The sequence below is a fragment of the Triturus cristatus genome, chromosome 4_2 (assembly GCF_964204655.1).
Source record: "Triturus cristatus chromosome 4_2, aTriCri1.1, whole genome shotgun sequence".
NCBI classification, from domain to species: Eukaryota; Metazoa; Chordata; class Amphibia; order Caudata; family Salamandridae; genus Triturus; species Triturus cristatus.
Genome location: NC_140586.1, coordinates 561,036,696 through 561,059,683, shown reverse-complemented (window position 1 = coordinate 561,059,683; position 22,988 = coordinate 561,036,696). Strand labels below are relative to the sequence as shown.

Sequence of the window (22,988 nt, the reverse complement as noted above, 5' to 3'; positions counted from 1 at the left end):
TAGCGAGAGTCAGTCAGTCTTTTAGCGAGCGTCAGTCAGTCTTTTAGCGAGCGTCAGTCAGTCTTTTAGCGAGAGTCAGTCAGTGAGAGAGAGTCAGTGAGAGAGAGTCAGTGAGAGAGAGTCAGTCAGTGAGAGAGAGTCAGTCAGTGAGAGTGAGTGAGTCAGTGAGAGTGAGTCAGTGAGTCAGTGAGAGTGAGTCAGTGAGTCAGTGAGAGTGAGTCAGTGAGTCAGTGAGAGTGAGTCAGTGAGCCAGAGAGAGTGAGTGAGTCAGTCAGTGAGAGTGAGCCAGTGAGAGTGAGCCAGTGAGAGAGTGTCAGTCAGAGTGAGTCAGTCAGTGAGAGAGTGAGTGAGTCAGTCAGTGAGAGTGAGCCAGTGAGAGTGAGTCAGTGAGAGTGAGTCAGTGAGAGTGAGTCAGTGAGAGTGAGTCAGTGAGAGTGAGTCAGTGAGAGTGAGTCAGTCAGTGAGAGTGAGTCAGTCAGTGAGAGTGAGTCAGTCAGTGAGAGTGAGTCAGTCAGTGAGAGTGAGTCAGTCAGTGAGAGTGAGTCAGTCAGTGAGAGTGAGTCAGTCAGTGAGAGTGAGTCAGTCAGTGAGAGTGAGTCAGTCAGTGAGAGTCAGTCAGTGAGAGAGTCAGTCAGTGAGAGAGTCAGTCAGTGAGAGAGTCAGTCAGTGAGAGAGTCAGTCAGTGAGAGAGTCAGTCAGTGAGAGAGTCAGTCAGTGAGAGAGTCAGTCAGTGAGAGTGAGTCAGTCAGTGAGAGTGAGTCAGTCAGTGAGAGTGAGTCAGTCAGTGAGAGTGAGTCAGTCAGTGAGAGTGAGTCAGTCAGTGAGAGTGAGTCAGTCAGTGAGAGTGAGTCAGTCAGTGAGAGTGAGTCAGTCAGTGAGAGTGAGTCAGTCAGTGAGAGTGAGTCAGTCAGTGAGAGTGAGTCAGTCAGTGGGAGTGAGTCAGTCAGTGGGAGTGAGTCAGTGGGAGTGAGTCAGTGAGAGTGAGTCAGTGGGAGTGAGTCAGTGAGAGTGAGTCAGTGAGAGTCAGTGAGAGTGAGTCAGTGAGAGTGAGTCAGTGAGAGTGAGTCAGTGAGAGAGTGTCAGTCAGAGTGAGTCAGTCAGAGTGAGTCAGTCAGTGAGAGAATCAGTCAGTGAGAGAATCAGTTAGTGAGAGAATCAGTCAGTGAGAGAATCAGTCAGTGAGAGAATCAGTCAGTGAGAGAGAGTGGGAGAGTCAGGCAGTGAGAAAGTGGGAGAGTCAGGCAGTGAGAAAGTGGGAGAGTCAGGCAGTGAGAGAGTCGGTCAGTGAGTGAGTCTGAGAGTGAGTGTCAGTCAGTGAGAGAGTGGGAGAGTCAGTCAGTGAGAGTGAGTCTGAGAGTGAGTCTGTCAGTCAGTGAGAGAGTGGGAGAGTCAGTCAGTGAGAGTGAGTCTGAGAGTGAGTCTGTCAGTCAGTGAGAGAGTGGGAGAGTCAGTCAGTGAGAGTGAGTCTGAGAGTGAGTCTGTCAGTCAGTGAGAGAGTGGGAGAGTCAGTCAGTGAGAGTGAGTCAGTCAGTGAGAGAGTGAGTCAGTCAGTGAGAGAGTCAGTCAGTGAGAGAGTGAGTCAGTCAGTGAGAGAGTCAGTCAGTGAGAGAGTCAGTCAGTGAGAGTGAGTCAGTCAGTGAGAGTGAGTCAGTCAGTGAGAGTGAGTCAGTCAGTGAGAGTGAGTCAGTCAGTGAGAGTGAGTCAGTCAGTGAGAGTGAGTCAGTCAGTGAGAGTGAGTCAGTCAGTGAGAGTGAGTCAGTCAGTGGGAGTGAGTCAGTCAGTGGGAGTGAGTCAGTGGGAGTGAGTCAGTGGGAGTGAGTCAGTGGGAGTGAGTCAGTGGGAGTGAGTCAGTGAGAGTGAGTCAGTGAGAGTGAGTCAGTGAGAGAGTGTCAGTCAGAGTGAGTCAGTCAGAGTGAGTCAGTCAGTGAGAGAATCAGTCAGTGAGAGAATCAGTCAGTGAGAGAATCAGTCAGTGAGAGAATCAGTCAGTGAGAGAATCAGTCAGTGAGAGAATCAGTCAGTGAGAGAATCAGTCAGTGAGAGAGAGTGGGAGAGTCAGGCAGTGAGAAAGTGGGAGAGTCAGGCAGTGAGAAAGTGGGAGAGTCAGGCAGTGAGAAAGTGGGAGAGTCAGGCAGTGAGAGAGTCGGTCAGTGAGAGTGAGTCTGAGAGTGAGTCTGTCAGTCAGTGAGAGAGTGGGAGAGTCAGTCAGTGAGAGTGAGTCTGAGAGTGAGTCTGTCAGTCAGTGAGAGAGTGGGAGAGTCAGTCAGTGAGAGTGAGTCTGAGAGTGAGTCTGTCAGTCAGTGAGAGAGTGGGAGAGTCAGTCAGTGAGAGTGAGTCTGAGAGTGAGTCTGTCAGTCAGTGAGAGAGTGGGAGAGTCAGTCAGTGAGAGTGAGTCAGTCAGTGAGAGAGTGAGTCAGTCAGTGAGAGAGTGAGTCAGTCAGTGAGAGAGTGAGTCAGTCAGTGAGAGAGTCAGTCAGTCAGTGAGAGTCAGTCAGTGAGAGAGAGTCAGTCAGTGAGAGAGTCAGTCAGTGAGAGTGAGTCAGTCAGTGAGAGTGAGTCAGTCAGTGAGAGTGAGTCAGTCAGTGAGAGTGAGTCAGTCAGTGAGAGTGAGTCAGTCAGTGAGAGTGAGTCAGTCAGTGAGAGTGAGTCAGTCAGTGAGAGTGAGTCAGTCAGTGAGAGTGAGTCAGTCAGTGAGAGTGAGTCAGTCAGTGAGAGTGAGTCAGTCAGTGAGAGTGAGTCAGTCAGTGAGAGTGAGTCAGTCAGTGAGAGAATCAGTCAGTGAGAGAATCAGTCAGTGAGAGAATCAGTCAGTGAGAGAATCAGTCAGTGAGAGAATCAGTCAGTGAGAGAATCAGTCAGTGAGAGAATCAGTCAGTGAGAGAATCAGTCAGTGAGAGAATCAGTCAGTGAGAGAGAGTGGGAGAGTCAGGCAGTGAGAAAGTGGGAGAGTCAGGCAGTGAGAAAGTGGGAGAGTCAGGCAGTGAGAGAGTCGGTCAGTGAGAGTGAGTCTGAGAGTGAGTGTCAGTCAGTGAGAGAGTGGGAGAGTCAGTCAGTGAGAGTGAGTCTGAGAGTGAGTCTGTCAGTCAGTGAGAGAGTGGGAGAGTCAGTCAGTGAGAGTGAGTCTGAGAGTGAGTCTGTCAGTCAGTGAGAGAGTGGGAGAGTCAGTCAGTGAGAGTGAGTCTGAGAGTGAGTCTGTCAGTCAGTGAGAGAGTGGGAGAGTCAGTCAGTGAGAGTGAGTCAGTCAGTGAGAGAGTGAGTCAGTCAGTGAGAGAGTCAGTCAGTGAGAGAGTGAGTCAGTCAGTGAGAGAGTCAGTCAGTGAGAGAGTCAGTCAGTGAGAGTGAGTCAGTCAGTGAGAGTGAGTCAGTCAGTGAGAGTGAGTCAGTCAGTGAGAGTGAGTCAGTCAGTGAGAGTGAGTCAGTCAGTGGGAGTGAGTCAGTCAGTGGGAGTGAGTCAGTGGGAGTGAGTCAGTGGGAGTGAGTCAGTGGGAGTGAGTCAGTGGGAGTGAGTCAGTGGGAGTGAGTCAGTGGGAGTGAGTCAGTGAGAGTGAGTCAGTGAGAGTGAGTCAGTGAGAGTGAGTCAGTGAGAGTGAGTCAGTCAGAGTGAGTCAGTCAGTGAGAGAATCAGTCAGTGAGAGAATCAGTCAGTGAGAGAATCAGTCAGTGAGAGAATCAGTCAGTGAGAGAATCAGTCAGTGAGAGAATCAGTCAGTGAGAGAATCAGTCAGTGAGAGAATCAGTCAGTGAGAGAGAGTGGGAGAGTCAGGCAGTGAGAAAGTGGGAGAGTCAGGCAGTGAGAAAGTGGGAGAGTCAGGCAGTGAGAGAGTCGGTCAGTGAGAGTGAGTCTGAGAGTGAGTCTGTCAGTCAGTGAGAGAGTGAGTCTGTCAGTCAGTGAGAGAGTGGGAGAGTCAGTCAGTGAGAGTGAGTCTGAGAGTGAGTCTGTCAGTCAGTGAGAGAGTGGGAGAGTCAGTCAGTGAGAGTGAGTCAGTCAGTGAGAGAGTGAGTCAGTCAGTGAGAGAGTGAGTCAGTCAGTGAGAGAGTGAGTCAGTCAGTGAGAGAGTGAGTCAGTCAGTGAGAGAGTCAGTCAGTCAGTGAGAGAGTCAGTCAGTCAGTGAGAGTCAGTCAGTGAGAGAGAGTCAGTCAGTGAGAGAGTCAGTCAGTGAGAGTGAGTCAGTCAGTGAGAGTGAGTCAGTCAGTGAGAGTGAGTCAGTCAGTGAGAGTGAGTCAGTCAGTGAGAGTGAGTCAGTCAGTGAGAGTGAGTCAGTCAGTGAGAGTGAGTCAGTCAGTGAGAGTGAGTCAGTCAGTGAGAGTGAGTCAGTCAGTGAGAGTGAGTCAGTCAGTGAGAGTGAGTCAGTCAGTGAGAGTGAGTCAGTCAGTGAGAGTGAGTCAGTGAGAGTGAGTCAGTGAGAGTGAGTCAGTGAGAGTGAGTCAGTGAGAGTGAGTCAGTGAGAGTGAGTCAGTGAGAGTGAGTCAGTGAGAGTGAGTCAGTGAGAGTGAGTCAGTGAGAGTGAGTCAGTGAGAGTGAGTCAGTGAGAGTGAGTCAGTGAGAGTGAGTCAGTGAGAGTGAGAGAGTCAGTCAGTCAGTGAGAGAGTCAGTCAGTCAGTGAGAGTCAGTCAGTCAGTGAGAGTCAGTCAGTCAGTGAGAGTATGTCAGTCAGTGAGAGTATGTCAGTCAGTGAGAGTATGTCAGTCAGTGAGAGTATGTCAGTCAGTGAGAGTATGTCAGTCAGTGAGAGTATGTCAGTCAGTGAGAGTATGTCAGTCAGTGAGAGTATGTCAGTCAGTGAGAGTATGTCAGTCAGTGAGAGTGCGAGTGAGTCAGTCAGTGAGAGTGAGTCAGTCAGTGCGAGTGAGTCAGTCAGTGAGAGTGAGTCAGTCAGTGAGAGTGAGTCAGTCAGTGAGAGTGAGTCAGTCAGTGAGAGTGAGTCAGTCAGTGAGAGTGAGTCAGTCAGTGAGAGTGAGTCAGTCAGTGAGAGTGAGTCAGTCAGTGAGAGTGAGTCAGTCAGTGAGAGAATCAGTCAGTGAGAGAGTGGGAGAGTCTGACAGTGAGAAAGTGGGAGAATCAGGCAGTGAGAAAGTGAGAATCAGCCAGTGAGAGAGTCGGTCAGTGAGAGTGAGTCAGAGAGTGAGTCTGTCAGTCAGTGAGAGAGTGGGAGAGTCAGTCAGTGAGAGTATGTCAGTCAGTGAGAGTATGTCAGTCAGTGAGAGTGAGTCAGTCAGTGAGAGTGAGTCAGTCAGTGAGAGTGAGTCAGTCAGTGAGAGTGAGTCAGTCAGTGAGAGTGAGTCAGTCAGTGAGAGTGAGTCAGTCAGTGAGAGTGAGTCAGTCAGTGAGAGTGAGTCAGTCAGTGAGAGTGAGTCAGTCAGTGAGAGTGAGTCAGTCAGTGAGAGTGAGTCAGTCAGTGAGAGTGAGTCAGTCAGTGAGAGTGAGTCAGTCAGTGAGAGTGAGTCAGTCAGTGAGAGTGAGTCAGTGAGAGTGAGTCAGTCAGTGAGAGTGAGTCAGTCAGTGAGAGTGAGTCAGTCAGTGAGAGTGAGTCAGTCAGTGAGAGTGAGTCAGTGAGAGTGAGTCAGTGAGAGTGAGTCAGTGAGAGTGAGTCAGTGAGAGTGAGTCAGTGAGAGTGAGTCAGTGAGAGTGAGTCAGTGAGAGTGAGTCAGTGAGTCAGTGAGTCAGTGAGTCAGTGAGTCAGTGAGTCAGTGAGTCAGTGAGTCAGTGAGAGTGAGTCAGTGAGAGTGAGTCAGTGAGAGTGAGTCAGTGAGAGTGAGTCAGTGAGAGTGAGTCAGTGAGAGTGAGTCAGTGAGAGTGAGTCAGTGAGTCAGTGAGAGTGAGTCAGTGAGAGTGAGTCAGTGAGAGTGAGTCAGTGAGAGTGAGTCAGTGAGAGTGAGTCAGTGAGAGTGAGTCAGTGAGAGTGAGTCAGTGAGAGTGAGTCAGTGAGAGTGAGTCAGTGAGAGTGAGTCAGTGAGAGTGAGTCAGTGAGAGTGAGTCAGTGAGAGTGAGTCAGTGAGAGTGAGTCAGTGAGAGTGAGTCAGTGAGAGTGAGTCAGTGAGAGTGAGTCAGTGAGAGTGAGTCAGTCAGTGAGAGTGAGTCAGTCAGTGAGAGAGTCAGTCAGTGAGAGAGTCAGTCAGTCAGTGAGAGTGAGAGTGAGTCAGTCAGTGAGAGTGAGTCAGTCAGTGAGAATGAGTCAGTCAGTGAGAGTGAGAGTGAGTCAGTCAGTGAGAGTGAGAGTGAGTCAGTCAGTGAGAGTGAGAGTCAGTCAGTGAGAGAGAGTCAGTCAGTGAGAGAGAGTCAGTCAGTGAGAGAGAGTCAGTGAGAGAGAGTCAGTCAGTGAGAGAGAGTCAGTCAGTGAGAGAGAGTCAGTCAGTGAGAGAGAGTCAGTCAGTGAGAGAGAGTCAGTCAGTGAGAGAGAGTCAGTCAGTGAGAGAGAGTCAGTCAGTGAGAGAGAGTCAGTGAGAGAGAGTCAGTCAGTGAGAGAGAGTCTGTGAGAGAGAGTCAGTGAGAGAGAGTCAGTGAGAGAGAGTCAGTGAGAGAGAGTCAGTCAGTGAGAAAGAGTCAGTCAGTGAGAGTGAGTCAGTCAGTGAGAGTGAGTCAGTCAGTGAGAGTGAGTCAGTCAGTGAGAGTGAGTCAGTCAGTGAGAGTGAGTCAGTCAGTGAGAGTGAGTCAGTCAGTGAGAGTGAGTCAGTCAGTGAGAGTGAGTCAGTCAGTGAGAGTCAGTCAGTGAGAGAGTCAGTCAGTGAGAGAGTCAGTCAGTGAGAGAGTCAGTCAGTGAGAGAGTCAGTCAGTGAGAGAGTCAGTCAGTGAGAGAGTCAGTCAGTGAGAGAGTCAGTCAGTCAGTGAGAGTATGTCAGTCAGTGAGAGTGAGAGTGAGTCAGTCAGTGAGAGTGAGTCAGTCAGTGAGAATGAGTCAGTCAGTGAGAGTGAGAGTGAGTCAGTCAGTGAGAGTGAGAGTGAGTCAGTCAGTGAGAGTGAGAGTCAGTCAGTGAGAGAGAGTCAGTCAGTGAGAGAGAGTCAGTCAGTGAGAGAGAGTCAGTGAGAGAGAGTCAGTCAGTGAGAGAGAGTCAGTCAGTGAGAGAGAGTCAGTCAGTGAGAGAGAGTCAGTCAGTGAGAGAGAGTCAGTCAGTGAGAGAGAGTCAGTCAGTGAGAGAGAGTCAGTCAGTGAGAGAGAGTCAGTCAGTGAGAGAGAGTCAGTCAGTGAGAGAGAGTCAGTCAGTGAGAGAGAGTCAGTCAGTGAGAGAGAGTCAGTGAGAGAGAGTCAGTCAGTGAGAGAGAGTCTGTGAGAGAGAGTCAGTGAGAGAGAGTCAGTCAGTGAGAGAGAGTCTGTGAGAGAGAGTCAGTGAGAGAGAGTCAGTGAGAGAGAGTCAGTGAGAGAGAGTCAGTCAGTGAGAAAGAGTCAGTCAGTGAGAGTGAGTCAGTCAGTGAGAGTGAGTCAGTCAGTGAGAGTGAGTCAGTCAGTGAGAGACAGTCAGTCAGTGAGAGACAGTCAGTCAGTGAGAGACAGTCAGTCAGTGAGAGAGAGTCAGTCAGTGAGAGACAGTCAGTCAGTGAGAAAGAGTCAGTCAGTGAGAGAGAGTCAGTCAGTGAGAAAGAGTCAGTCAGTGAGAGTGAGTCAGTCAGTGAGAGAGTCAGTCAGTCAGTGAGAGAGTCAGTCAGTGAGAGTGAGTCTGTCAGTCAGTGAGAGAGAGTGGAGCGTGAGTCACCAGTCAGGGAGCGTGAGTCACCAGTCAGGGAGCGTGAGTCACCAGTCAGGGAGCGTGAGTCACCAGTCAGGGAGCGTGAGTCACCAGTCAGGGAGCGTGAGTCACCAGTCAGGGAGCGTGAGTCACCAGTCAGGGAGCGTGAGTCACCAGTCAGGGAGCGTGAGTCACCAGTCAGGGAGCGTGAGTCACCAGTCAGGGAGCGTGAGTCACCAGTCAGGGAGCGTGAGTCACCAGTCAGGGAGCGTGAGTCACCAGTCAGGGAGCGTGAGTCACCAGTCAGGGAGCGTGAGTCACCAGTCAGGGAGCGTGAGTCACCAGTCAGTGGGAGTGAGTCACCAGTCAGTGGGAGTGAGTCACCAGTCAGTGGGAGTGAGTCACCAGTCAGTGGGAGTGAGTCACCAGTCAGTGGGAGTGAGTCACCAGTCAGTGGGAGTGAGTCACCAGTCAGTGGGAGTGAGTCACCAGTCAGTGGGAGTGAGTCACCAGTCAGTGGGAGTGAGTCAGTCAGTGGGAGTGAGTCAGTCAGTGGGAGTGAGTCAGTCAGTGGGAGTGTGTCAGTCAGTGGGAGTGTCAGTCAGTGGGAGTGTCAGTCAGTGGGAGTGCCAGTCAGTGGGAGTGTCAGTCAGTGGGAGTGTCAGTCAGTGGGAGTGTCAGTCAGTAAGAGGGAGTCAGATAGTCAGTGAGAGAGTGAGAGGGAGAGTCTGTCAGTGAGACAGAGTCCGTGAGACCGAGTCCGTGAGACCGAGTCCGTGAGACCGAGTCCGTGAGACCGAGTCCGTGAGACCGAGTCCGTGAGACCGAGTCCGTGAGAGTGAGTGGGAAAGTCAGTGAGTGAGTGGGAAAGTCAGTGAGAGTGGGAGAGTCAGTGAGAGTGGGAGAGTCAGTGAGAGTGGGAGAGTCAGTGAGAGTGGGAGAGTCAGTGAGAGTGGGAGAGTCAGTGAGAGTGGGAGAGTCAGTGAGAGTGGGAGAGTCAGTGAGAGTGGGAGAGTCAGTGAGAGTGGGAGAGTCAGTGAGAGTGGGAGAGTCAGTGAGAGTGGGAGAGTCAGTGAGAGTGGGAGAGTCAGTGAGAGTGGGAGAGTCAGTGAGAGTGGGAGAGTCAGTGAGAGTGGGAGAGTCAGTGAGAGTGGGAGAGTCAGTGAGAGTGGGAGAGTCAGTGAGAGTGGGAGAGTCAGTGAGAGTGGGAGAGTCAGTGAGAGTGGGAGAGTCATTGAGAGTGGGAGAGTCAGTCAGTCAGTGCGAGAGTCAGTCAGTCAGTGCGAGAGTCAGTCAGTCAGTGCGAGTGAGTCAGTCAGTGCGAGTGAGTCAGTCAGTGCGAGTGAGTCAGTCAGTGCGAGTGAGTCAGTCAGTGCGAGTGAGTCAGTCAGTGCGAGTGAGTCAGTCAGTGCGAGTGAGTCAGTCAGTGCGAGTGAGTCAGTCAGTGCGAGTGAGTCAGTCAGTGCGAGTGAGTCAGTCAGTGCGAGTGAGTCAGTCAGTGCGAGAGAGTCAGTCAGTGCGAGAGAGTGAGTCAGTGAGAGTCAGTGAGAGTGAGTCAGTGAGAGAGAGTCAGTGAGAGTGAGTCAGTGAGAGAGAGTCAGTGAGCGTGAGTCACCAGTCAGTGAGCGTGAGTCACCAGTCAGTGAGCGTGAGTCACCAGTCAGTGAGCGTGAGTCACCAGTCAGTGAGCGTGAGTCACCAGTCAGTGAGCGTGAGTCACCAGTCAGTGAGCGTGAGTCACCAGTCAGTGAGCGTGAGTCACCAGTCAGTGAGCGTGAGTCACCAGTCAGTGAGCGTGAGTCACCAGTCAGTGAGCGTGAGTCACCAGTCAGTGAGCGTGAGTCACCAGTCAGTGAGCGTGAGTCAGTCAGTGAGCGTGAGTCAGTGAGAGAGAGTCAGTCAGTGAGAGAGAGAGTCAGTCAGTGAGAGAGTCAGTCAGTGAGAGAGAGAGTCAGTCAGTGAGAGAGAGAGTCAGTCAGTGAGAGAGAGAGTCAGTCAGTGAGAGAGAGAGTCAGTCAGTGAGAGAGAGAGTCAGTCAGTGAGAGAGAGAGTCAGTCAGTGAGAGAGAGAGTCAGTCAGTGAGAGAGAGAGTCAGTCAGTGAGAGAGAGAGTCAGTCAGTGAGAGAGAGAGTCAGTCAGTGAGGGAGTGAGTCAGTCAGTGGGAGTGAGTCAGTCAGTGGGAGTGAGTCAGTCAGTGGGAGTGAGTCAGTCAGTGGGAGTGAGTCAGTCAGTGGGAGTGAGTCAGTCAGTGGGAGTGAGTCAGTCAGTGGGAGTGAGTCAGTCAGTGCGAGTGAGTCAGTCAGTGCGAGTGAGTCAGTCAGTGCGAGTGAGTCAGTCAGTGCGAGTGAGTCAGTCAGTGCGAGTGAGTCAGTCAGTGCGAGTGAGTCAGTCAGTGCGAGTGAGTCAGTCAGTGCGAGTGAGTCAGTCAGTGCGAGTGAGTCAGTCAGTGAGCGTGAGTCAGTCAGTGAGCGTGAGTCAGTCAGTGAGCGTGAGTCAGTCAGTGAGCGTGAGTCAGTCAGTGAGCGTGAGTCAGTCAGTGAGCGTGAGTCAGTCAGTGAGCGTGAGTCAGTCAGTGAGCGTGAGTCAGTCAGTGAGCGTGAGTCAGTCAGTGAGCGTGAGTCAGTCAGTGAGCGTGAGTCAGTCAGTGAGCGTGAGTCAGTCAGTGAGCGTGAGTCAGTCAGTGAGCGTGAGTCAGTCAGTGAGAGAGTCAGTCAGTGAGAGAGTCAGTCAGTGAGAGAGTCAGTCAGTAAGAGAGAGTCAGTCAGTAAGAGAGAGTCAGTCAGTAAGAGAGAGTCAGTCAGTAAGAGAGAGTCAGTCAGTAAGAGAGAGTCAGATAGAGTGAGAGGGAGAGTCTGTCAGTGAGAATGAGCCAGTGAGACCGAGCCAGTGAGACCGAGCCAGTGAGACCGAGTCAGTGAGACCGAGCCAGTGAGACCGAGCCAGTGAGACCGAGTCCGTGAGACCGAGTCCCACAGTCCGTGAGAGTGAGTGGGAAAGTCAGTGAGTGAGTGGGAGAGTCAGTGAGTGAGTGGGAGAGTGGGAGAGTCAGTGAGTGAGTGGGAGAGTCAGTGAGTGAGTGGGAGAGTCAGTGAGTGAGTGGGAGAGTCAGTGAGTGAGTGGGAGAGTCAGTGAGTGAGTGGGAGAGTCAGTGAGTGAGTGGGAGAGTCAGTGAGTGAGTGGGAGAGTCAGTGCGAGTGAGTCAGTCAGTGCGAGTGAGTCAGTCAGTGCGAGTGAGTCAGTCAGTGCGAGTGAGTCAGTCAGTGCGAGTGAGTCAGTCAGTGCGAGTGAGTCAGTCAGTGCGAGTGAGTCAGTCAGTGCGAGTGAGTCAGTCAGTGCGAGTGAGTCAGTCAGTGCGAGTGAGTCAGTCAGTGCGAGTGAGTCAGTCAGTGCGAGTGAGTCAGTCAGTGCGAGTGAGTCAGTCAGTGCGAGTGAGTCAGTCAGTGCGAGTGAGTCAGTCAGTGCGAGTGAGTCAGTCAGTGCGAGTGAGTCAGTGAGAGTGAGTCAGTGAGAGAGAGTCAGTGAGAGAGAGTCAGTGAGAGAGTCAGTGAGAGAGTCAGTGAGAGAGAGTCAGTGAGAGAGAGTCAGTGAGAGAGAGTCAGTGAGAGAGAGTCAGTGAGAGAGAGTCAGTGAGAGAGAGTCAGTGAGAGAGAGTCAGTGAGAGAGAGTCGGTCAGTCAGTGAGAGTGAGTCAGTCAGTGAGAGTGAGTCAGTCAGTGAGCGTGAGTCAGTCAGTGAGAGTCAGTCAGTGAGAGAGAGTCAGTCAGTGAGAGAGAGTCAGTCAGTGAGAGAGAGTCAGTCAGTGGGAGTGAGTCAGTCAGTGGGAGTGAGTCAGTCAGTGGGAGTGAGTCAGTCAGTGGGAGTGAGTCAGTCAGTGGGAGTGAGTCAGTCAGTGGGAGTGTCAGTCAGTGGGAGTGTCAGTCAGTGGGAGTGTCAGTCAGTGAGAGAGTCAGTCAGTGAGAGAGTCAGTCAGTGAGAGAGTCAGTCAGTGAGAGAGTCAGTCAGTGAGAGAGTCAGTCAGTGAGAGAGTCAGTCAGTAAGAGAGAGTCAGTCAGTAAGAGAGAGTCAGTCAGTAAGAGAGAGTCAGATAGAGTGAGAGGGAGAGTCTGTCAGTGAGAATGAGTCAGTGAGACCGAGCCAGTGAGACCGAGCCAGTGAGACCGAGTCAGTGAGACCGAGTCAGTGAGACCGAGTCCGTGAGACCGAGTCCCACAGTCCGTGAGAGTGAGTGGGAAAGTCAGTGAGTGAGTGGGAGAGTCAGTGAGTGAGTGGGAGAGTCAGTGAGTGAGTGGGAGAGTCAGTGAGTGAGTGGGAGAGTCAGTGAGAGTGAGTCAGTCAGTGCGAGTGAGTCAGTCAGTGCGAGTGAGTCAGTCAGTGCGAGTGAGTCAGTCAGTGCGAGTGAGTCAGTCAGTGCGAGTGAGTCAGTCAGTGCGAGTGAGTCAGTCAGTGCGAGTGAGTCAGTCAGTGCGAGTGAGTCAGTCAGTGCGAGTGAGTCAGTCAGTGCGAGTGAGTCAGTGCGAGTGAGTCAGTGAGAGAGAGTCAGTGAGAGAGAGTCGGTCAGTCAGTGAGAGTGAGTCAGTCGGTGAGAGTGAGTCAGTCAGTGAGAGTGAGTCAGTCAGTGAGAGTGAGTCAGTCAGTGAGAGTGAGTCAGTCAGTGAGAGTGAGTCAGTCAGTGAGAGTGAGTCAGTCAGTGCGAGTGAGTCAGTCAGTGCGAGTGAGTCAGTCAGTGCGAGTGAGTGTGTCAGTCAGTGCGAGTGAGTCAGTCAGTGCGAGTGAGTCAGTCAGTGCGAGTGAGTCAGTCAGTGGGAGTGAATCAGTCAGTAAGAGTCAGTCAATGAGAGAGTCAGTCAGTGAGTGAGTCAGTCAGTGGGAGTGAGTCAGTCAGTGGGAGTGAGTCAGTCAGTGGGAGTGAGTCAGTCAGTGGGAGTGAGTCAGTCAGTGGGAGTGAGTCAGTCAGTGGGAGTGAGTCAGTCAGTGGGAGTGAGTCTGTCAGTGGGAGTGAGTCTGTCAGTGGGAGTGAGTCAGTGAAAGAGTCAGTCAGTGAGAGAGTCAGTCAGTGAGAGAGTCAGTCAGTGAGAGAGTCAGTCAGTGAGAGTGAGTCAGATAGTCAGTGAGAGAGTGGGTGAGTGAGTCAGTGAGACAGTCAGTGAGAGTGAGTCAGTGAGAGTGAGTCAGTGAGAGTGAGTCAGTGAGAGGGAGTCAGTGAGAGGGAGTCAGTGAGAGGGAGTCAGTGAGAGGGAGTCAGTGAGAGGGAGTCAGTGAGAGTGAGTCAGTGAGAGTGAGTCAGTGAGAGTGAGTCAGTGAGAGTCAGTCAGTGAGTGTGAGTGAGTGAGTGGGAGAGTCAGTGAGTGAGTGGGAGAGTCTGTCAGCGAGAGTCTGTCAGTGAGAGTGAGTGAGTGAGAGTGAGTCAGTCAGTGAGAGTGAGTCAGTCAGAGAGTCAGTCAGTCAGTCAGTCAGTCAGTCAGTCAGTCAGTCAGTCAGTCAGTCAGTCAGTCAGAGAGAGAGAGAGAGAGAGAGAGAGAGAGAGAGAGAGAGAGAGAGAGAGAGAGAGAGAGAGAGAGAGAGAGTCTGTCAGGGAGAGTGTCAGTTAGTGAGTCAGTGAGAGTGAGTCAGTCAGTGAGAGTGAGTCAGTCAGTGAGAGAGAGTGTCAGTCAGTGAGAGAGAGTGTCAGTCAGTGAGAGAGAGTGTCAGTCAGTGAGAGAGAGTGTCAGTCAGTGAGAGAGAGTGTCAGTCAGTGAGAGAGAGTGAGTCAGACAGTCAGTGAGAGAGAGTGGGAGAGTGTCAGTGAGAGTGAGTCAGTCAGTGAGAGAGTGAGTGAGTCAGACAGTCAGTGAGTCTGAGAGTGACAGTCAGTGTGAGTGAGAGTATCAGTGAGTGTGTCAGTGAGAGTGAGTCTGTGAGTGTCAGTGAGAGTGAGAGTCTGTGAGAGTGTGATAGTCAGTGAGAGTGAGTCCGCCATTAATGCAAGGCATTTGCAGTTAGGGTGAGTACTCTAAAGCTCAACTTTCATTGTGACAATGGTTCGAATATAAAACCCGTACATGTTTGCAGAGTTTAACAATTTGTGGCTATTCCTAATGCTATGAGGATACTACATTATTATATGCAAATAAATACATGCAGAACACATAAAAGAAACAATTATAGTGAAGACTTGAATCCACATGTTCTGAAAACCTGTCATTTCCCATCTTTCAAAAGAGCACAAGCAGCAGCTGTTTTAAAGCACGCGCGCTTGTCATTGCAACTTTATATTAATCGATTTCATTTTAAAGTAATTAAATTTAGACAGACAGAACATCGGGTAAGGATTACAACGCACCTGAGAAAACACACTAAACTTTTATCTTATCAAGCCCGGGAGTGGTGCATGCGTGGGCGCGCATACGTGCAGTCTTCACTTTTTCAAGCACTGCACTTGTGCTTGTGGCGAGCTGCTGCACGCTCCCGCAAGGTGGATGCCGACACATGCACGAGTGCAGTGCTTGAAAAAGTGAAGAACGACGGCTAAAGGCCCTCCTATGCAGCGCATGCGCGCTGCGTACGCAACACCTAAAAATAACTGTACCTGAAACATACAGGTTTTACTCTTACTTTAAGAAAAGTAGAGAAATTGTGGGTCTAGTAAATTTATAAGGTCACTCAACCCGTGGGTCTAAAGACAATTTGTTTATCTTTCAGACTGAGCAGATTCTCTATTCGTGCGACTCTCCATCTGAAACAGCTCTCAAGGGCTTGATTTTGTCTACTAAACATGCAGTTTACTCTTTAAAGTCCTCTAGGAAGGGTATTTAGGACTGTATCAGTTGTGTTTTCTTTTGTATGGAATACTTTAGCCAGGGATGTCACTCTCAACATAACGGAGGCATTTAATTAGATTGTTTATTAAGACTGTAATGTGCTGTCACAACTTATTTCGAAAATCTGTAAAGCAGATGTTCCTTGGAGGTTCCAGCACCGAGTAACAACTCAAGGGCTAGTTGACTGTAGAAGATATGACTAATAGGAGGGTCAGGGTCAAACTAATAACCCCAGTGGATACAGAGGGGATGTTGGTGGCTGGTTAAAGCTAGCCTCCTGGAATGTTGTAGGCATTTAGGGGAAGGTGGGTAATATGCATTGGCTGGCTGTCTGCCAACAATACGACAAACTGCGTACAGGAGACTTGGGCAACTGACCAAATTACAGTAGACTGGTATAGCTCGCTCCAGACGGAGGCCGTTCCATCACAATGAGGACGAGCAAGAGGTGGCCTAGTAACGCTTATATCTAATACCCCCCCAATAAGATTAAAAACAATTGTGAGGGCGTCCCCTTATTTCCACTTTGTGTTAATGGGGGCTCGGGGCACAGGATTGGCTACTGATAAACTTCTACAATAACTACTCTGGAACTAATATGCATTTGGAAAATGAGCTCATCAAAATTGGTAGTACATCTCGGGAGAACTTTAATATTGTGTGGGTGGGAGGCCTCAATGCACAACCGGGCAAATATTCTACCGAGCCGGTATGTGGCATTCTGGATATGGAAGGAATCCCGGTAAGCCACTTTACCACCAAGAATATGGACAGAATTTGAACAGATTACTCTCCATTAGAAATTTAGAGATAAGAAATAGAGTTAATACATCAAGAGGGGAATTCTTAAAGACATTTAAACGTAACGAGTACGAATCGACCATTGACTTTGTACTAACATCAGAATCTCTTGGTGGGAAGTTGACAAAAGTTGAGTCATCATTTACAAGTTTTAGTGATCATGCCATCCTCTCTCTATCCATGGCAGTTGCTCCCCCCCAGGATAGGTAAATACATGTTATAGAGAAACCGGCCTTGGGAAGACAGAATGGATACCAGCTAAAAAAGGAAAGCATAGATAAGGAAAAAATAATCCCACAAATTGTAGCCAAGAATATTGAGTTTATACAAAATTGTCTGGACGTAAATCTTCCCGAAGACCAGCTCATTCCGAATTTTGCGAAATTAATGGAGGGAGTGAAATATGCCCTGACTCGCAGTAAAACCACAACTAAGGCCCCAGTTAGGCGCTGGTTTGACTGCGCCTGCTCCCAATCCCTAAAGGATCTTCATGAAACCTTGAAAATTGCACCCAGAGACCAAAGGCATTTAGAGAAGCAAGCAAACAAAGGGGGATGGCTTTGAAGGACAAGGCTTGGGAACAGCTAGAACTGGCAGCATTCATTAATAATAGAGGGATTTCTGGAGGGTGGTACATAATACTTATTTTAAAGATGCTGAGCATCCAACTTTAGATTCCCACATGGGTGAGGATGCATGGGTGTCTAATTTTTTGGAAGATCTCCGGATCAAATGCAATATCCCAGATTAACCAGCCTCGAGCCCCGGCCGAACAAACTGAACCCCTTGTCTTCTCGGTTGAAGAAATATTAAATGGGCTGGGTAAATGTAGTAAGGCAAAGGCTCCAGGGACAGATGGGGTCCCAGTTGACTTATTTTTGGAAGATCAAGATTTATGGGCCCCCGTATTGTGGAATGTATTACACGCGATAGCTAAGGCAGGCCCCCTGATCTGATGGGGCACAAGTGTAATTATTCCAATATATAAAAAAGGAGATAAAAATGAGCAGCTTAATTACAGACTTATCTCCTTATTAGACAGTACCTTAAAATAATGGGACGGTTATTATTACATAGGCTGGAAGAATGGGCTCAGGGGAAGATCATATTGAATCCAACCCAATACGGATTCCAGAGGAGGAGGGACAAGATTGATCAATGCCTGAACCTGAGTTTAATCATAGAAAAATACACCAAGGCGAAAGGGGGAAAATCTACATGGCCTTCCAAGGATCTAACTGCAGCATTGGACTGTGTGAGTCATTGCAAATTATGGGTGATAATGGAGACCATGGGGGTTGGCCCACCAATATTAACTTTCATTCGCCAATTGTATACCAAGTCATCTGTTCAATACAGCAAGGGTGGGGAATGCATACGTTGTTCCATATATTAAGGGGGTTGGACAAGGATGTGTCCTTGCCTCATTTCTGTTTTCAATATACATAAACGGGGTTAAAGCAGCATTGGCAGGTTCAACATCAGATGTCCCGAGATTCGACTCCTTAACCCTACCATTATTGGCCTAAGCGGACGATGCAGTTCTAGTTGGCAGGACAGGTAGGGTCCTGCAATTTATGATACCGGCCTATGCCACTTTCATGGCATCCCTGGACTTAAGGGTGAATTAATCTAAATCCTCTATATTGATAGCAGACCCAACAGGGCGCAGGAAAGTTCAATCCTTTTATTTAGGGGCCCGCAGATTAGAGGTAGTTGACACATTTTCCTATCTGTTTGATAAAGGTCACACCTGGGCTACTATGGTTAAAAACAAAATGCTGGTGATGGAAAGTAGTATGGCAGCTATCTCTAAATTTGCTAGGAAACTGGGACAAAACCCATAAAAATTGTAAAGACGATATATAGAGCTAAGACAATTTCAGCCACCACTTAGGGAGCAGGGGTGTGGAGGGTTGCCCCTATAAAACAGTTACAGAATCTTGAGAATAGATTTATAAAACGACTGGTATCCCTCTCTGTATTTTGCTCTAATTTTAATTGCCACACTGAAGTAGGACCACCCTGTGTCGGTGATTTTGTAAGATTAGCCACAATACTATTATGGCACTCAATTTGGAGGAGGGACACAGTATGCTGGACCCAATCCACTTTACATAGTTGTCTGAACGTAGATTATGCACACAAAATAGAATGGTTCCAGCATATAAGGTTATCTCTGAAATCTTTAGGCCTAGAAGACTTGTTTAAGAATCCTTGCGCAAGCCTCCAATTAGCAAAGGCGGCTTAAAATAGATTGGAAGCAAGTCAAGATAAAGTCACAGTAAGAGTATACCGCCATCTTCCGTCTATTGCAGAGGGAGATTATCGTTATTTAGAGGAAATTCAGAATTTACAACACAGATTCATCCTAGTAAGGTTTCGTATGAACTTGATCCCTCTGATGGTAAGCTATCCAGCGGGAAGATTTAACCCCACAGACATAACTGCCTGCTCTTGAGACGGCAGATCAGAGCAATAAGAACTCCATATAATCTTATTTTGTGATTTATACAAAGCAGAAAGAGCAAGGCACATTTTACCAATTTTAAGATATCATAAGTTTAGACAATGTAGAGTGGCGTTTAGCTTTTTGAAGAACTTGGCAACCCACATACATGTTTCTCAATAGCAAGCTACCTGAAGGCTTGCATGAGGAAAAGGAAACTTACTTAGTCATTTTTAAGTAATAAAGAAATGGACTTCTGAGCAAATGGACATTGTAGAGGGGTATTTTGTTGCACGGCAGGGGGTAGACTTGGGTACGAGGTTCTATGCATCTGATTTGAAAGTCATTGTAGAACCCGTGGGGGGGGGGGGAGGTAGGGGGGGGGGGGAGAGGGTCAAACCACTGGTACTTTGGTTTTATTTTTAAGCATTAAATATTTGTATGCAGTATAATAGAAAATTTTATTTTCTTAGGCTGGAATTTTATCATGGATTTATGAATTGTACTTTTTATGACGAACTGTACTTTTATGATCTTTTTGCTTTAAGCTCGAATAAAGTTTTATGATGATGATACCATTGTTTGCCTCTGGATTTACTAGGTGTCAGTTTTCAATTTTTATTGGTCAGAAATATAACGAAGCCTCTCCAGACTTGTCTTTTTCATGGAAGCTGTGTTCATGCACTTTTCTGGTTGGGTTTTGCTTCAGTGTGGTGGGAGTAGAAATATTATTATGCAGTGCCCTTTCGAGGCACTGCACAGTTCAAGCATCTACACAGAATGTGCTAGGTCTTGGTTTTATACCTCGTACAAGGGAATTCAGCTTCACGGTACAGTGCACTGGCTCAAAATGTTGGTTAGTGTAGGTATGCTTCAGCTCTGTCATGGTCCCGCCAACACCAGCAACCGTGGCACCCAAGAAGACCTGCATCGTCAAATCCCAATGTAGTTAGATCAGTTCCCTTATTTGCATGGGTAGTCTTCAATTAGCGAGCCATAACCTTAATGCAATGGACTACAATGTGTTTAGGGGAACACACAATGCAGTGTAAGATTGGCCACAAAGTTGTATGGAGCCGACCGCTAGACATTAGTAGGCCATGCATCGTCTTTCACTGATGTGGATCTTATCAGGCCTAAGAATAGCACTTATTGTATCACCTTTCTCTGAAGCACTCTGCCAGCTGGTGAAGCCCCCTGCTCCTCCTCCTCTTGTTAACAGTATCTGCTGTGGTCCACCTACAGCCATGTGCTCTCAGGCCTGGCAATGGGGCACTCATACTGGCAGTGTTTTATCTCCTTCATCTTTATCCAAGTTGCTTTGCTAGCTCTGCTTGTCTAGCTTCAAGATGATGTCAGGGTACCACAAGTAACTGGGCTATTGGTTGGCATAGTGAATAACAGCTCAGGTGCTGTGACAATGAAGGTTTGACTATGTTACTGATAGAGAAAATCAGCAAAGGTGGTAGAAGTTCCTCACACCTTATACTCATATCAGAAAGATAACATGTTTTAATGCAACAGACTGCGGTGAAAGTGGATTAAAAGTTAGAAATATCGGTGCAAAGGCTGTTCAACATCATAGCAGATGAGCACCTGAGTCTTAGTAAACAATGCAATGAGATGTTGATGCTGAATTCTACGTAATCATGACACCTTAAACACTTAATACCTTTCCACTCAGTAATTCTAGATTTCTCCGACTGATACTATATATCATATATATATCACTCATTAAATATCCTAAGTATTTACTACTGCATATGACAACGTCTAACATTTAAGAAAGATTGATCAATGCTATTGATTCCAGACTGAAGGAAACAAGCTAAACCTTTCATCCTAGATACATCTTCCATTATAAAGGAGTATTTTTTTTAATGAGCATATTTTGGGGCAAACTTTTATCTGTGAACGAGTACGACTCTTCTGGCATTAGCTTTTGCATGCAACAATCTTAAGTAATCAGCCCATTATAGTCAGATTGTAGACAATACATTGATTACTATAAACTACACAACACCCGTAAATAGAAACAACATAGACAACATCAAAATAGCTTACCCGGTCTAGTTTTTCTGCAATTTTCTCTTTATATTGCTGGAAAGCTTTAGTCAGGTCCTCCGCATTACGTAGAGCTTCATTTCTTTGTAGTTCGGCTCTAAAAGACAAAAAAGGTGCACTCATTCATAAAAAGGGAAGTCGTTAAAAAGTGGCTGAACAGGGATGAGAGGATTTTAATCGGGATCGACACAAACATTCTAAATGATGACGATTGCAAGGCTTCTTGTTCCTGTTCATGGGGTACTTAAAAACCAGCTCATCCTTTCTAGTTATTAAAATTAGAACAATATCAATGTAAAGCAGAAAAGACCACAGACAAGTATCATGTATCAACCTAAAGTATGCTCTAAAAATTAAAAATGTATGAAGATCAGAATACAAATAATAGGGCATAATGATATGCTGTCTTTACCATAACTAGGTCGGTAAACTGTCCACTAACAAACAAATCCAGTACGAAAACACTAGTGCTCCTTTACCTTGGAGCTGTGCTGAATGGATTATTACAGGCACATTTCGCAAACGTAATTGAATCGGTTATTCAATAGTTCACTTTTAATAAAATGTACTTAACTGATCATTTGAGTACGTTCATCAGTAGCTAGGCCTTTCTGGTGCTTTATTACGAGAAAAAACCAGAGAACATTGAGGAGCAGTAACTGGGTGTTTGAATGTATTCTAAAGTCAGTAGAAAATATTTGGCTTCAGTCTCTAATGTGCCTGTGGTGTCTCCATGTCTATGCCATGCATTCTCTCCTTAGATATACATGTTCCCGGCTGCTCAGCCAGAGTGAGTGTGAGGTAATAGAATGCTGATGTGTACCTGGTGGGAGGAATGACAGTAGGATGAGTGGGCTGAGCAGCAAGGATGCTGCTCCCATTGTGGCTTCCTTCGTATCCTCTTCTACCAGTAACCGATTACTCTTATCCTAAAGAATAAACCATCCTGTTATCACCTGTACTATTGCCTACCCTGCATCTTCATTTACCACAATGGTGATGAGCGGGAAAGCAACCAAACATGAAGACTACAAGGCTACAGCAGGAACAGGAAAGGAGAAAGGACTGAAACTGGAGAATGACTGAACTTGAACAAGAGACTAAGTGAACCTAATACTATTCGAAATTGCAGTCCGAAGGAAGACAAACGACGTGAATGCCCCACCGGTATCTCTTAACCCCTTCAGTGCCCATGACGAGATAGTCTCGTCATGGAGCGCGGTTGCGCTGTGCCCATGACGAGACTATCTCGTCATGAACCCCGCCCGCTAATGAAACGCCCGGCACAGGGCGTGGAAAGGGCGGGGCACTGAAGAGGTTAACATCTGACAGCCTGAAAACTGGGGCGTTCAACCTTTTTTAGGTCTTGCCTGGCGTGGGCTGCGCACATGAGCAGTCTCGCTGGCGAGATTTAACGTTTTGTTGTATTTTCTGTACAGGGCTTTAAGCCCCTCCTCTTTCCCATTGGCCGGCGTCACCGTTTATGCTAAATGGTGGCCAGCCATTGGGAAAGAGCTCTTTGTGACGTTCACTTGTGGCTTTTTGAGCCGTCCCACTTGGACTGGCTCGTCTGCCTTCAGTGCGTCGCAAAAGGTTTCTTATATGTATGGGGCCATGTGTTTTAAACACATGGCCCCATAAAGACAAGCTCCGCCGCATGTTTATTTTTGCATCTCGCTTTCAAAAAGCGAGATGCAAAAATAAACCGTGGCTGCCTGGCGAGCGCTTGTTAACATTCGAACCAACTCTCTCACTGACAGATTTGGCTCTGTTTAAGATCAACTTTGTGAGAAGTTGGCCTGGCATATGCTGGTCACTAGTTAAAGTGGCCACCTTGCACCAGTCCAATTCGACTCTTATGGTAGATAGGTTTAAGACAACCTTTTAAAGAAAGCTATCCTAGTGGTAGCTGTGGAGAGCAGCCTTCAGGCTAAGTCTCAGAGGAATGTAAAGCAGCTTGTTTTACCTTATAATCTCTTGAATTACCAAATGAAAGGACAACACACAGGTATATAGATCAAATATATATGTATTTATTTCTAGACACACTCTACTAATCTCTTTATTAGATTAGAAGCCAGGAACACATTCAAATATCAACGTTTCACAATAAGTTAAGCACAAATATGGCTGGGGCCCTAGGGGCGTACCAGACCATATACTAAAAAAGAGGTTTAGGAAAGTCGACTTGCAGAATGACAAGGCCTAGGGCCTGTAGAATTGCTGGGGCTTCACTACTGCAGTGAAAGCAGGTAAGTAACAGACCCACGGGTGACGCATGCAGTGTGTGAACACAGCCGCGGGTTCCCTATGGATTACAATGGAGCAAGTCGCGGTTTGATTTTTGAAGTTTTAGGGTACTTTGAGGAAGTCTACAAGCAAGCCACTTACAAGGTAAGTAATTCGAGGGCCAACACACACTAGGGCACCGGAGTGCACGAGTTACCTCACCCAGGGAAGCCGGGTGCATAGGTGTCTTTTAGTGTCGGGTCGCGTCGCTGCTTTCTATGGAGACCAAAGAAGATTTGCTGCTTGCCTCGACTGAAGAAGTGTCCGGTGGAATCCAAGGGTGGATTCGAGATGCAGATGACCTGAAAATTGAAGGGACAGTGTTCACAGTCCCTTGCCAGTGACCGGGGGCCAGGAAGCTGGTTGCCCACGGAAGTCGGGTGATTTCAGGTGATCAAGGGTGTTTTGACTCTTCGCTCACGAGGTCCAGGAAGGATCGACGATGACCAGCAGCTGGATTCGGAGTGTCCCACGACGTCTGCAGCTGACTGCGGTGTCGGCAACCGGATTGGAGCCAACAAGCCTTGGCAACAGCAAGTCTCGTGTAGAGTGAAGAAAGTCGATGGTGCAGACCAGCAAGGTCTGAGGGACTCACCCAGCGAGGGCAGGCCTGGAGCAACCAGGGGAGCCCTTTGAGTCGATAAGAAAGTCTTCGGGGGACCCACAAGCCAACGGGCAAGGGATCTCGAAGCGGCCTCTTGAGGAAATGCTTCACAGGAGCCCACGGTCACTCGGGACGGGGTAGGCCTCTGATTTTCGCTGCAAAACCTGCTGGAGGCTTGGGCCACAAGTGGTCCAAAGCACAAGTTCGTAGAACGTCGTGAAGGGGTTGCACTCGACAATTCCCACAAAGGGAGCGAGAGAAATTATCCTCTTAATGAAAATTAATCTCCATCTAGTAAGTGTACTTTAATTCTCTATAGTTTTCAG

General features: G+C 48.3%; 1 protein-coding gene across 3 annotated transcripts in view; it reads right to left on the bottom strand.

The window, feature by feature from the left end:
* CCDC18 (coiled-coil domain containing 18) overlaps positions 1–22,988 on the bottom strand; it is a 1,105,805-nt gene that overhangs the window by 872,990 nt on the left and 209,827 nt on the right. For all 3 annotated transcript variants that reach the window (XM_085602201.1, XM_085602202.1, XM_085602203.1), the window contains one exon: positions 19,770–19,866. In XM_085602201.1, the coding sequence (XP_085458327.1) occupies positions 19,770–19,866 (97 nt within the window). The remainder of the gene's footprint in view (positions 1–19,769; positions 19,867–22,988) is intronic.